At 50.0% G+C, this 15,300-nt stretch overlaps 1 protein-coding gene across 1 annotated transcript in view; it reads left to right on the top strand.

The window, feature by feature from the left end:
- Positions 1 to 9,128: 9,128 nt before the first annotated feature.
- Positions 9,129 to 15,300, top strand: part of LOC111144825 (MAX interactor 1, dimerization protein) — a 79,964-nt gene continuing 73,792 nt past the window's right edge. The window contains exon 1 of the mRNA XM_022499330.1: positions 9,129 to 9,522. Coding sequence (XP_022355038.1) covers positions 9,261 to 9,522 — 262 coding nt within the window. The 5' untranslated portion in view covers positions 9,129 to 9,260. The remainder of the gene's footprint in view (positions 9,523 to 15,300) is intronic.

Genomic DNA, 15,300 nt, shown 5'->3' on the forward strand with positions numbered 1-15,300 from the left:
ACAGTACAGCCCCTCCTTGGGATCCACACTAATAAAATGATTTTCTTCACTGGAGGTGAGAGCCAGCACTTTCTCCAGCTCTGAGCCCTGTGGCTGGAAAACTTCTGGAAGCCAAAGATTTTTGTACTGTTACCTGGTTGCTCTTAGGTCCATCCTCATATTGAGCATGCGTGGACAAAAAGCTATCTGTTGCAATTAGATTTTTTTATTGCACTATTATTTCAGTCATTTAGGGGTTTGGAGAAAGATGGGGGGTGGTATGGCTAATGGAGACAGATGGTCAATGCAATTATCACTTGAAAAACAGGTTTCTCCTTTAAAAATGACAACAGCAGTGGACTCTCAATGGCAGGTAAAATTTGGAAAAGGATTAGGAAAGGATTACCTTAGAGAAAAAGAACAGGTGCATCAAGGGTGTCCCAGTTTGAGGCTGGAGGCCTTCGGCTTTTGAATGACACCCTCAAAATAGCCCATTTGCAATTCCATTTGCACCCAGGGACTACGGCAATGGTCAGTGTTGGTTACCTTGAAGAAGGACCCAGAGAGAGTGAAGGTAAAATTTCCCTCATTCTTCGAAGGGAAAACAAAACTTAAAGGAGCGAGTATGTTGTACTTTTTAGCAAAACAGAAGTATACATATACCTAAGGAGAGGGCAGGAAACCCACAAGTCTCAAAACTCTCCACCCTGAATGAACATGGTTGTTCCCCTTTAGAACCCTGGGAACAGACAGAAAAAGAATCTTAATTCTCTGAGTGTCTGTGGAGCGAAGGCCAGAATTTGTACAAGGGAGCTGATCACAGAGTATTATGAATAGAAGTGACCACCTGCCCTATATCCATCATAGAAGTGAAGAAACTTAGCCCGGAGAAGTGCAAGGACCTACCTAAGATCATGACCAGTTAGTGATAAAATTGCAACAGAAATTTAGCCCTTTCTTTTATACTATGAGTAATCCTATCTTACAAGGCTTGGTCAAGGGCTCAGAGAGAAAGGTGAGATCAAGGGGGTCGGGAGCCCAGGCTCTGAGATCAGGTTTGCAATGCTGCCCCACCCCCATTTTCTCTTTTTGCGACAGAGGGTATCTGGGGAAGGCAGCAGCAATGAAATCATAATGACGGCTACTTACTGAATGCCTCACGCGTGATGGGCCCCGAGCTAAGCTCTCCGCGGCCATCATCCCACAGGATCCTCACAATCACCTTGTGAGCTAAGTGCAGTCATCATTCCCATTTTGTAGATGAAAACCTGAGATTCAGAGAGGTTATAAAGTTGCCCAAGCTTATATACCTAAATAAATGGCAGAAGGAAAATTGGAACCCATCTCTGCCTGGCTCCAAACCCCAAGCTTTTAACTCCTGTGCTGTATCCTTTCTCAAAGCAGACGGCCCTCTGAGCTCTCCGAGTCACAGTAGAGATTTGGGTGACTGATTAACTTAGATATACAAAGGAAATGAAATCTGACTGGTGCTAGCTTAGCTGTTTGGGGACGGAGGGGATAAGGGAGGAATGGTGCCTCTAGAGGGGGCCAAGCTCCCTAGAGATGGTGGTGAACCCCTCGGTGTGGCCCCCAGACACGAAACTGGCAGCCCCGTCCAGCTCCCGTCTGAGCTCGTCTGGCGTGGTGGCTGGGATAGAGCCCAGCTGAGCCCTAGGAAGGCAGAACCTTGGGCAGATAAGGCTTGTTCCATGCTTGTTTTATCTCCATCACCTCCTGCACAAGGGTTGCCCACCCTGAGCCAAGCTCAATTTCCCCCCCATCACCCTTCAAGATTTTAGGTGCTCTCTAGCAGTAATTCTCAAACATAGCTGCACATAGCATTTAAAACTAGGGGTATCTGAACCCCATTTCCAGAGATTCTAACTTAATTGCCCTTAATCTCCCCCCAGTTGAAGTTGCCAGATAAAATACAGAATGATCATTTAAATTTGAATTTCAGATAAACAACAAATACTTTTTAGTTTAACTATGTCCCAAACATTGCAAGGGTCATACTTACACTAAAACATTGCTCCTTGTTCATCTGAAATTCAAATCTAATTGGGCATCTTGCATTTGCGTTTGATAAATCTGATGGTCCTATTCCTAGGTTGTTCTAAGGCAGAGCCACAGGCTGAGAACCTCAGTCCTATGGAACCAACAATCCTTCTAAGTGGACTGTGTGCTGCTCCCAGCTTCACAGTCTTTGGCCCCAGCAGCAAATACATGTGGTTTCTCAGCACCTCCTCTCTGTTCTCTAACTCAGCAGCAGAGTGAATTGTGTAAAATCGAGGACAGACTGTGAGAAGCTAGCTTGGGGGAGATTGGTGATGTCTGATGAATTACACTGAAGCTTCTTCCTACTCCCTGAGCTGGTCCTGCGTGCTGAGCTCCTAGTTGTCAATGTCCATTGCACACTTTTCTGCGCATGGCATTTTTAGGCACTGCTGGAAATGCTGTGGAAGCTCTGGAAAAACTCACAGCCTGGAAAGGGAGAATCCAAGTGTCCTTTACTGGAGAAATTTTCAGTCTATAATCAAATAAGGATTTGGAATAAGCACCCTTGCTATGCACATAAACCCAATTAGCAAGACCACATAAACTACCACCCGACAAACGTGCACAACCAAATGTAAGTGGGATAGAAACAAGAAGAAGGAATGTTCTGCTGTGCCAGGCTGGAGATGATGGCGTGCCCACCTCTGCCACGTGCTAGCTGTGTCCTCTGGGGCAAGTCACCTCTTTTTCCTCAGTCATCATTTCTTCATCTGTCAAATGGGGGTGAGAATAATCACTCATGGAATGATTACAAAGATGAAATAAAAGTGTGGTTGGAGACTAGGGCCTGGACTATCATGAGCATTCTACGAATACAAGCTCTCATTCCCGCAGTATCCCTAAAATAACATAGGACCCCATCACGTGTTTGTATAATAAACTCAAAAGCACCTGCACCCAAAGGTTGTAAAATTAAAACTAACCAGATGAGAAAACATTTTCCTTTACATCAATTCAGTCTAAGATTTGCTAGTGCCCAGTTCTATCCAGACTTCGAAAAGTGACCAGGAAATGAAGAGAGAATTTCCCAGTTCTTGCCTCAGCGCTAGGGAGGTTCTACTCAATTCAACTTTAACAATGATGCGATTAAGTATCAAAAGTCTAAGACAGATTCTTGCAACTGTATACCAACATGTTATTCTCCTGTGCCGGCCTGTCTGGGATGGGTGTTTTCAGGGTGTAGTTATATGGAAATAGCCTCTGATTACATTTCTGACTTCTCCAGGTAGGTTATAATTTTACACAGTTGTTTTGACGTGAATCTTTGGCAGACCACACATACCTGTGAGACCTTCAGGACCCCCTGAAATAGGGTGACATGAATTTTTTTTTTAATTAACTATTCCGATACATAATGTAGTATTCCTGACTTACTACTGTGGAAACACGCAAAGGGCCAGTTGTGTGCAAACAAAAAATAATTTCCAATGCAAGCAAGAAGAGAGAACGGGAAACAAGAAGGCAAACCCTTCCTCACTCTTGTTTATGATTGTTTCTGTGATGCGTAAGAGGATGTCACAGTTCTCTGGAGGAATCCCATATTCTGGCTCCAACTTAAGGTTTACATTTCGTTTTCTGAAAGACACAGGAGTAAAGAGTCCTGTTCTCTGTGCACATATGGGACTAGCTATCTATCTCTCTGTATGCTTACAACTGGTCCTCTGTCTTCTACGTATATACTTGTGTGAGAGATAAGTCCCATGAGGGTGGGGGTATGACTCTTGGCTCACTGCTGTGTCCCTGTGCCTAGAGCGAGCCCGACACGTGGAAGGCTATGTCTTCTGATGGAATTAATTAACCCATATGTTGAGTATGTGCTCTTGTATCCATTATTCCTGATAAATACACCAATTTGTGACTCATCGACCTTTTCACCCATGAGAAGCTTTGGATCAGCAAACAGTGAGGGCACCTTGCAGGTCTCACACAGGAGAGATGGAAAAAGGAGAAAGGGAAAACAGGCTAGGTGAGGACACTGATGCTACCGTGCCCAAAGTTATAAATATTTATCCAGAGTTACCCAGCAGTGCGGTGGGAAAGCTGGCCCAAAACTCTGGGTTTATAACTCTTTCCCCACCTTTTTGTCATTGTTTTTATTTTCCCTGAAGATCTTTCAGGACTCTCTTCATCTAATACTATGCGGATATGTGCACAACACTTCACAGTTGCCAAAGTTCCTTCGTATGCACCCCATCAACGAGGTCAACATTGTTCTTCCCACTTGGTAGGTGAGAATCGCAAGGCTCTGAGAGGTTGAGTGACTTACATGAGTTCAGCCAGCTAATAATCAGGAGGATTATTTGCTGCCGTAATACTACCTTCTCCTTCCACCTCCTGATGCCTAATATTTCACCACTGGAACTTCATTCCTTTAGTTTAAAGCACGGGCTGCCATCTTTTAATTCCAAAAGCCTTTGGTAATGATCCTATCTAAGCTGGTGTCAGTCACTGGTACCTTAATATACATGAATTTAGAATCTTTGCTGAAAGCATTTTTTGTAATACAGAGATGTTAAAGAAAAGAGAGGCCTGAAGGACCCCCTTCTGCTAGAAGAAACCCTACAATGAGATTTTGTATGTTGCGGAGGGGGGAGTGGGTGGTGGCGGGAAGCTCCATATGATTCCTACTTTGGTCTCAGGCCATTGCTTTCATCCTCTGGTGATTTTTGAAAAATTTCCAGCAGAAGCATCTCATTACCAGATACGTAGAGCAGTAAGAACAGGGGAGAGAGTGACCGAGCCTCTGCACTTCTGGGGAAGGGAACCTCAACCATGTGGCTCAGTGGGTTTCTGGCTTCTGGACAGACAGCATTTTGATATTTAAACTTTAATGTGAGTGACTCAAGAATAGTTTTGCAGACAGTGTCAAATGCCTCCTCTTGCCACGCTGGAGCAAGGAAGCCAGGAAGGACAGGCACCAAGGTTCCGGCCAGGCAGGAGTACATTCATTACCCTGTGTGAGGGTGCCAGGGGCTGGGGATGTCAGGGAAGGAAGGCATGCTCCCTGCCCTTGATGAGCTCATAATCTAATGAACCCTATAAGTACTGGGTGTTGCATAGGAGAAGCCCAGGAGGTGGCTAAGACAGGAAGAGCCTGGCAGCCTCAGAGGTCCAGGAGAAGGGAGTCAGAGTCCAGAAGAGCAGAGATAATGACCCAGGAGCAGGTGACACCCGGGTGAGCTCCAATGTAGGGTGGAGACTATTTATCCTCTGTCCATGTCTACACCCGCTGGTGACTGTGTGGGGGGGGGGGGGGGCATGGGGAGCGGTCAGAGGAGGCCTGGTCAGCACTTTTAAGGCTGTTCCAGGAGCCAGTGGGAGAGGCAGAAGCCACACCGCTCTCCTTGTCCCTGCCATTGTGCTCATGTCTTACCAGTCCCTAAATCTCTATTCCTGGACTTCCCTTGAAGCCACTTCTCCCTCCTAGTAGGTGAAACCAAGATAAGGGCTCCCAAGGAAAGAAGAGCCAACTCTCAGCTCACTGATGGACAATCCCTTTCCCAAGGGAAAGGTGCTCAGGAAAAATTTGGGTAGGAAAGCTCTGGGGAATTAGGACTCAAGTGACAATGCGGGGGACAGAAGATCTCTAGATGGTGTTTATCAAGCCTGAGTACAAAGACCACAGGTCAAAGAGCAGAGAAGAACCTGGCCTGGCCATGCTGGCAAGCTCCAAGGGCAAGCTAGACGTTGGAGTGGTGGACTCAGTCAAAAAAGGCTGGGGAACGGAGATGGGGGAAGGAGGAAGATCAGGGCTGAGAAGCCTGGGAAAGCCCAAATGGTCCAGGACAGAAAAAACCCATCCAAATGCAGAATGGGGAGGTCTGAGGTCACTCTCCTTGTGTCTCAGTAATCAACTGGTCTCCATGTACCTGAAGACAGAATTAACAGGCAAAACAAACCCTTTTGATGTAAGCATGTAGAATGGAGGGAAAGAGGGGTAAACGCAGGTGAGAGTGATCTTGCTTTAATATGCAAACAAGGCTGATGGAAGGATATTACCAACAGGCAGAGAGGCCAAGCAGAAAAACAGAAGTTTGGGAAAATAGGACCCTGACGGAATGGGCCTCCAAGTTATCTTGGGCTTCTGGGAGCATCTTGGCTGGCCTCACTTGGCACTGGAAAAAAATCACTGCTTTTCTTTCAGAGAGTTCCCATATTTTCCTCAGGCCAGCTGCCTTCTCATCTACTACCTGTTCTCTGCAAAAATTGCCAGCAAGTTTCCAAAGCAGCCTGTTTATTTACGGCGTCAAAGCCCCGGAGGAAGTGAGGTGCGAAAGGCTTGACTCGATCCTCCTGGGAGGAGCTAATGGGGAATGGAGCTGAGCTGTGAAGCCAGCGTCCTGGATGGCTGTCCTGTGGAATTACCCCTGAAATGCCACTCTTTCTGCGGGGACCAACTTTATTAGAGGAACTGTTAATTGAGGGATGGTGTGGGAAGGGGGAGAGAGCAATAAGAGGCAGACATGATTTAACACTTGATGGGCTCTGGAAAAAACCAGCAAAACCCAACAAGGAACAGGGTTTGGAGCTTTAGCTTGGTACATTCCTCGTTCCACATACATGTTACCAAAATGAATATATGTAAGTGTACTATGTGTGGGCTAGAGTCTGGGGCACAATAGCACAGACTTAGTGAAACAAAAAGGCATTTCTCCTGCCTCCACTGTGTCTCTTGTGGCGCCATTGTCTGATGCTAAGAACTCACATAATAACAAAAAACAATGCCCCTATGAAGGGGGGGAAACTTGATTTGGCACCAGCAGTGGTGTTTTCCATGGGAATGGTGGTGGGGGCTGTGGCTGACTGTGGGAATAGTGCAAATCAGCACTTTTTTGTCGATTTTCTTCAAGCCATTGTTTATCTTGGCTTTGGTCAGATCCGTGGCCCAGCTTGAAGATTCCCACTGGGTTTTCTGAAGCTCACAGACCTATGAGAGATGAAAAAGGGATAAATAAATAATTACAAAACACCCTACTCCCCACCCCCACCCCTGCCCCGGCACTCATGGGTGAGGTATGCCTCTCCCGGCCAGTGTGTGTAGACTTATGTGTAGGGCACAGTACTGCATATGTGCACATTTGGTGTGCCCACTGGGGTGAAAACTCAGGTTTTCTTCAGGCTTAGCTGGTTCACTGTCTCACTATCATTTTTCCCTCGGGTCAAGGGAGATTGGGGCTGTTTTATACAAATGCTAGTTTTTGTAAGATGGCATTAGATAAAACTTGTTTGAGACTATACCTCTCTAAAAGTCCTTATACTTACAGGCTTTTAAACATGAGTTACTCAGGTTGTGGTCCCAACAGGAACAAAAAGTCAGTAGTTGTTCTGATAATGGAAGGTGAACTTTTATTTCATAGCTCCTAGGAGCCTTTATTCAATCCTAGCTAAAGGATGCAGAGATCAACTATGCAAAATTTGTCTCAGGACAGAAAATGGACAGACAGTATGTGTAGAATGATTATATTATGGTCCAAAATGTGAATACATTTGGCTTTAAAATGCCAATTACTGATTGCTCCTGTCCTCTCAGTAGCAGGTTATTATATTCCGAAAGTACACAAGACTTTCTTGAAGGTTTTGTGAGGGTATGTGTACTCTAAGTTTTACATAATGAATGTTTTACAAAGAAATGTGCTTTCTCTCCTTTTTAAAAGAGTTTCCATTTCTAATAAGGGTCTTTCCAGACAAATGCGTATGAAGCCGCTTCTGAGCAGGATGGCTGGGTTGCTCAACTGCAGGGGGCAATATTTAATGTGTCTTCTATGTAAATGGTTCCCCTGAAGGAAAATTCCAGTTGGCCTTGCAAGGTGACAACATTTAGATGGGTTTGTTGCAGAGATGTTTTCCAACAGTGCAGAAGAGCCCTGTTTCCTGCGGCTTGATCCCCTACCCCACCCACCTCTTAGATGCAAGTAGGGGACCCAGGTTCTTATCTGGTCTGGATTGAAAGAAAAAGATCTTACCATGGGTCAGGTAGTGTGCTAAGTGCAGATATGATTTAATCAACACAAGAAACTTATCAGAGTTTCATGGATGGGGAAATAGGCCAAGAGTGGTTAGGGAACTTGCCTGAACTCACACAGCCTGTGAGCTTCAGAGCTGAATTTGAAACCTTTCTCCGTGACACTCCCTAATGGCCTTCAGCTCTCCCTCTGACTCCCACTGTACCTCTCCCAAGCCTGGAAAGCATCCCTGTTTCCCCGCAGATCCTGACTAGGTGATAGCAGCAGTAAAAACAACAATGTCAATGGGTAAGAGTCTTCAGAGCCAAAAGGCGGAATTCAGCTGGGGTGGGCGGTGGTGGTGGGGGTGTGTGTGTGTCCCACACTGCCATTTCTGCTGCTCTGCCAAATAAAAGGGTGCCAGGTGCAGAGGCACCCTAGTGTGAGCTTTGCACAGCTGGACCAAGGCTGGGAAGAGGAGTGTGGAGAGAGATGCTTACATCTCCTCCCCCTTCCTGGAAAATAACTTTGCATTTGAAGGGAGAAAGAAAGAGTGAGTAAATCTGTAACTGGGATTTGGTGGCCTGGGGATTTCATTTGATCCGGTGAAGACACATGCCTGTTCCCGTCTGTGTGCAGGGGTGTATGAATTGGGGGGAGGAAACTTCAGGTTACATGTGATGGGGTTTTTTGGATTGGGTTTTTATTTAAAAAGAAAAAAAAAAAAAAGTCCTAGCAGCTACCATTTAATGGGGACCCGCTCACTAAGTGCGAGGCATTGTGCTGGACCCTTTACGAGGTCTTATTTTTATGTGAAGAAAAAAATAGCTTACTAGTTTGTTTTTATGCAGGTCCACTTAAAGGCATCGAGTATTTTTTCCATTCGTGTTGAAATACAGCGCTCTACTCTGAGGTAAGATTTGGGGAGAGGCGGGGAAGGTGCGGGGACGGGCAGAGGGCGGTCCCTGCCTCGCTTGTCTCCACCTTTTATTTTGACCGGTCCGATGGCGACAGGCTCGCACTAGGACCCAGGCGCCAGAGCGCCTCCGTCTGTCCTGTAGGTTCATTCAATCTCCCATACACACAGACCCACTGCGAGACCGACACACACTCACACACACTCACACACACAACTGAACGCACCGAGGCTCGGGAAGTCAGGTCGTCTCCTAGCCTCGGCGCCTCCTCCGCTCCAGCCAGCCGGGTCTCCTCTGGGGACCGGAGCTCGGCCGGACAGCGCAGCCCCAAAAGAGGACCAGCTCCGCGGACCCCGGTTCCTCCATGGGCAAACGCGGGCGGCCGCGCAAGGAAGCGCGCTGTGAAGGCGCGGGGCTGGCCCCCGCCGCGCCCCCGGCCGTGGCCGCGCCCCAGCCCCCGGCCCAGCCCGAGGAACCCACCGGGGCCAAGCTCAGGTGCCCCTTCTCGGACATTTTCAACACCAGCGAGAACTCGATGGAGAAGCACATCAACACTTTTCTGCAGAACGTGCAGATTCTGCTCGAGGCCGCCAGCTACCTGGAGCAGATCGAGAAAGAAAACAAAAGTAAGTTTAGGGGCCCCGGCTCCTCCTCGGAGCCCGGCTCTTTCTTCCTCAACCACTTGGGCGACCCCTGTCGCCTGCTCGGCCCGCGCCCCCCTCCCCCCAACACACACATCCAGCCCTCGGCAGTAAAGCCGATGACACCGGAGAAAGGACACGCACGCACAAAGCTGCTAAAGATGTAACAAAGACGATAGGGGGGTGGGGGGGGCCTGTTGGTGCGTCCGTCTGTCTGTCTCCCGGAGGCAGGGAGGACCGCGGGGAGCAAGCGGGGGAGTGTTGTTTGCTGACAACTGAGCCCAGAGCTCATCTCTTCGAGGTCGCCTTTCTTCTCCACCCGCCCCCCCTCCCAGCCTTCTCGGGCAGACAAGTGTTGTTTTTCTGTCGCTCGTTCCTGGGTGGGGTGGGGATTAGAAGCCGAAAGTTGGAAATCGTAGGCAGAGCTCAGCGGTTCGAGAAAACACACACACACACTCACGCACACACATACACACAGAGACACACACGACAACAATAACAACAACCACAACCACAACAACCAAACAGCCCTCCGCGGCGTGGGCTTGATCTGGCTGACTCGGTTCTGCTTCTCCCTCCTGTCTACTGTGCTTTTTCCTCCCCTCTCGCGGCAGGGCTCAGGCCATCGCGTCCGCGGATACAGTCCCCCAGCACCTCGGTCGCCCTGGGGTGCCGCCGCCCCCCTCCCCCAAACAGGCCGGCTGGGCCAGGCAGCACCAGCAGCTCGCCCCGGACCCGCCGTCCTGCGCCCGGGAAACTTGGCGAGGGGGACACAGCTAAAAGGAAACTTTGGGATCTCTCAGGAAACAATAGTTGGGGAAGAAGGTGTGGGCTGTTGTGTGCGGTTTCTTTATTTTCCGCGAGACGACTTACGAGTGAGCGCGCCTGGCGAGGAAGGCAAGCGCCTGCCGTGTCGATTTCTGCCGTCCTCCCGCCCCCAACCCCCACTCCTTCTCTTCGGTTCAGGTGGAGAGCAATGTTTGTGGGGGGGGTTGCTGGGAGCCCCACCCGGGCCTGGCCTCCTTTTTGTATTTGTTTGTTTCATTTTTGCCCCTGCCTGTTGGGTCCCCCAGCCCTCCCAGGCAGTCGACTCAGCGTCCTAACGGGGGCACGCGTGTGCGGCGTCTCCAGCAGGGTGCTCACAAATAAGAGCTGGGGGAAGGGGTCGAGGCAGATAAACCGATGGACTGGAGAAAACCAGGCTGTTTAATCTGTCCGAACAAGTAGGAAGATCAATGAGACGAGAGAGAGAGAAAATGGTCCGATTGCAACGTGTCAGATCTTGCAACCCCCCCCAAAAACACAACAACAACAGTCATCAAACACAAAAACACCTCAGCTGACCAACACCCCAGGCCTCCAGGGTGAAAGTAACCGTGTGTTGCCAGCGCAATTGTGCCGTGGCTGAAGGCAAAAACAAGGATCTGTGTTGGGAGGACGGTTGTGTGTGTTCTTTTCTTTCTCTTCTCTCCTGTTTTCTCGGAGTGCCACGGTTGCCAGAAAGGCGCATCGCTGGCTGCGTAGCCGACTCAGTTTGCAATTATTCATGGTGCGGGGGGGGGCGGCATTCGTCAGGAGGGTAGTTTCTGAAAAGCCAGAGCTGGTAGGGAGCTGGGTGAAGACGTGGTTTTGTTTGGCGTGTTTGCTTTTGTTGGAGGGGGGAGGGGCGCGATTTCTTTAGCTACCCCTCACCCCTGTCCGGGGTTCTCCGGAGTCTGTCCCACGGTGCCGACTCTGGCGGGGGGTGCACCCAAAGAGGGCACCTTGGCAATGTGTGGCAAACCTGGTCCTCCCCCCCACCCTCAGCATGTTGTACTAGGGAGGCTGCTGGAGCTTCCCCCGCGTCCCCCCCCCCCCCCCACCGCACCCGCAGACAATCAGAGACCTCCGCCCCCCCTTGCCGCCTCCCCCGCGGCGTCCCCCGCCGCCCTGGCCGCCGCCACCTCCTAGTTTACCCCGTGCCGGGGCTCCGGCGTGGCCACCAGTCACGTAAGCAGAGGGCCGGGCGCGCCGGGCCGGGCTACCCCGCACGGGGCGGGCCAGCGGCAGCCGAGCCGGGCTCCTGTGGCGGAGGAAGCCGGGGGGCTTCCTCCCGGTCCCTCTCCCGAGCGTCAGCGCTGCAAGCCCCGCAGCCCCCCCGAGAGGGGTTCGGGAACCTCAGCGCCCCAGTCAAAGTCAACTTCGTGTGCGTAATCAGCCCCTCGGCCCCACTGCCCCCCCTCCGGCCGGCTCCCCGCGGGAGTATTTTTAGCTCTCTTGCTTCTATTTGCCGCGGCTGTTTGGCTCTGCATGACGTGATGCCAACGGCCCCCAGATTTCCCCGAGAGCTTGGGGCGCTGCGCCTTGCCCGGCTTGGCTGCGGGGGCCCAGCTCCAGGCCCTCGCCCCCTCCCCAACAGCTCTCGCTGGCGAGGGTGACCTCCAGCAAACTACGGGCGACCATCGCCGGGTCCTCTATTATGCCCCTTGCAAAGAGAAGCGGCCCACGGGGGGCTGCTTTATCCTCCCCACTTTCGGTACCCCCCCAACGCCTTCCGCTGGGTCTGGGTTTCCTGGTATGGAAAACGGCGGGCCCTACATCTGCCTCATTTTATTGGGGGCGCTTCTTCGCACTGGCGCCGCTCGCCGTTGTTTTCTGCTCGCTGCACACAATGCCCGCGCGTCACGGCGGTCCGCGTGTGCACAGCAATAACGCGAGTTGGGGGGCGGGTCGTGCGTGCGCCGGGCTCGGGCACTGCGGGTCGCTCCGCGCGCGCGGGGCTTGTTTTGCTTCAGAGCCCCGCTTTCCGAAACGCTGACATCATTCAGTCTTTGGGGGAGGGAGGGGGATCTGGGCGTCCGATAGGACTCCAGCATTTCTCAGGTCCCTGGTTTTTGGAAGGAAGCAGGGATCCTAGTTGTTTCATTATATTATGATGGGAGGGGGCTCAAGCTTTGTTCGTTGGGCAAGTTTTTTTTTTCTTTTTTTCTTTTTAGGTCACTACTGCAAAGGGCATTGCTGGCCGGCTCAGGTGCACAACCTCCCCGCCTTCATTTCAGCCAGTTCCCCTGTAATCACTTGATCTCAGTTTCTCCGCCTCCTCCTCCTCCCCCTCCCAGCTAGAGACACATGGTTTCCACATGGAGACAAACTTCTTTCCTCTGACTGGACTTGACCTAGCTGCGTTGTTCAGCCTATCGCCAGCTTCAGCTTTCTCTGACGTCACGCGTTGCTGAGGCCAGAGACTGGTGGGTGGAGCCAGGAGGCAAGCCAGGAAATCTCTGGGAGCTGTAGTGTGGCCAGCTGGTACAATCCCTTCTTAAAGGGACTCTCTTCTCCCCTGAGAACGGGTGTCAGCCTTGATTCTCCATTTCGGGTTCTGTGAGACCTTCCCGAAATGCACCAGTAGACCCTGGTCACGAGATCACACGTTTCGTTTTTACTGTTGTTTGCAAAGTACTTACTTGGCAGGAGCTTGCCTTATTTTCCATTGTTGCCAGAACTGCTTTTCATTGCCTCTTTGAGGTTTCCGTAGTAGGAGTGCTCACCAAGCTGTGGCCACAGTGTTGAATTATTCCCAGTAGATATGGTGCGTCTCCTCAGGGGAGGGTATTCAAATTAAGTCACCCACTACTGACTGGCTACTCTGTGCAAGGCAAGGATTCCCAAGGATGTGTGGGTACATTTTCCTGACGTTCCAACTGATGTGACTCCTTAAGGATCTCAGATTAAAGGGCTCCAGAAATATTAATCATGGAGACTAGGACCAGTTATCACAAAACCAGAAGTTTTATGTAAGTCACCTCTGGCATGGGCTTCTGTATCTATTTGGGGTCCAGTGAACGGGGGGCCGGGTGGCCGCCTAGGACTGACTGATCGTTAGAAAAATATTTACTTCCTGTTTTGGAAAAGATTAAAACTGAAAGGGAAAAAGAACCAGACTCACAGAAAAGCTGCTCAGTGGACAAGCAGAAGCTGCTGTTAACAGGTAACATCCAGAGGGTAGTAATGGGCTGCTCAGTGTCTGGGGAAGGTTGCTTTGGGGGGCAATGCTTAAGACAGAGAAGAATGATTACATGGGAGTAGAGGTCATGGATTACTCTCTGGGGTGGATTATCTGGGTTTGAGGGTGAGGTGCTTTCCTAGGGGCATGGACAGGCCAAGGAGCAGCCTCTTCCCCCTGATGGAGGAAACTGCTGCTTTGTGGTGTCATTTGGCTCCTCCCTGCCTTCCTCTCCTGATCTCCTCTGCTCCTGTCCAGCAGGTCAACCCGCAAGCACGTTTCTTGGTCATGACTCTTTGCTTGACTCAGACTCTTCCCTCTTTCAGAATGGCTTCATTCTCTTACTCCTCTAGGGTTATCTGTATCTTACTCATTCTTCAAGACCTAGGTCAGCTCCCACCTCCTCTGAGAGCCTCCTCTGGCTATTTCTTAATTCAGGGTAGTTGAGAGACTGAGAGCTTTACAGTTAACCCAGAGCAGGGCCCAGACTCCTCCTCCTTGCTGCTTACTGGCTTTGTGACTTCCGGTACAAGTTAACCAGCCTCTCTGAGGTTCCGTTTCTTTTTTGTAAATCGAGGATAACAATAGAACCAGCCTCACATCATTGCTGAACAACTAAACGAGGTGCTCCATTTAAACATTTAAAGTCCCTGGAATATAGTAAGTGCTCAATAATTAGCCTCTTCTCTGAGCTTTGATAATCAGTAACCATGCAATCTTCTACCCACTACCTGTGTATTAGCTTTATCTTCCCAGGGAAATGATTAGCATAAGGGAAAGATCACCTATAGCATTTCAGTGTATCCCGCCATTGCATATAGCATTCCACTGGGCATACAGGAGACACTTAATACGCATTCTTTGGTTGGATTTGTCATTTACTGGCTATGGCACAGTGATCAGGTTTGAAGGCTAGGGGACACAGTAAAGACTTTCTGGGGGCTTGGAGAAGAGTTGGAAATTCTGATCTCTTCCAAGGAAAGAGGTTCTCCTGTAATCAACATAGGTTGCTCTTGGCCTTTAAAGACCAGGGGCTGCACAGAGATGGTAGGTTAGGGTTGGAGAGTTGAAAGTGCCCACTGTCATCTGCTGTGACCCAGAAAGTGAGTCAGTTACTAGCTTAGAGAGCAGGGGACTAGGGCAGCCTTGCTAAAATTGAGGACTTTAATGGCAACTAATGTTCAAGCAGGTCACATTTCTACATAGCAGGCACCTTACAATTCATTCATTTATTCTGCAAATATGTATTGAGCATCTACTATGTGCATTCGCTTTTCCCTGACAACTCTGTGGGTTGATTTATGGTGGGGGTGGAGTGGGATATTTGGTTTTGGGGGCTTTGTAAAAAGAACATTCTTAAATCAGGTCTTTATTTTTGCTGCATCCTAAATTATGTTTCTCAGATTCAGCCCCCCCCCCCCCCCGTTTTAAATATGATTTCTGCCCACTGGTAAATGCCAGAAGAAGACTTTGAGGATATTGTTGTGGCTTTCAGAGCCCCCAGAGCTCCCAGGGACTGGGCACACCACAGAGGGGACCCAAGGGACCCTTAGGAAATCGGAGAAGTTGAATTGAGCCATTCCTGGTGTGTGTGGGTGGGGGGGAAGGAGGTCCCATCAGTTCCAAGACAAAACAAGAGCTGCTCATTGACCCTCCGTGGCTGATGGAAACACTCCCATTGACACACCCAGAAATGGGGGTTTTTATCTGAGGACGGCTGGGCAAGAGTTTGGAGGGAAAACTGAGGGAAATGAAGTCGGTTTCATGTTGCAGCACCAGTT

Source organism: Enhydra lutris, unplaced genomic scaffold (assembly GCF_002288905.1).
Source record: "Enhydra lutris kenyoni isolate GAN:26980312 unplaced genomic scaffold, ASM228890v2 scaffoldscaffold12, whole genome shotgun sequence".
In the NCBI taxonomy this organism is placed as follows: domain Eukaryota; kingdom Metazoa; phylum Chordata; class Mammalia; order Carnivora; family Mustelidae; genus Enhydra; species Enhydra lutris.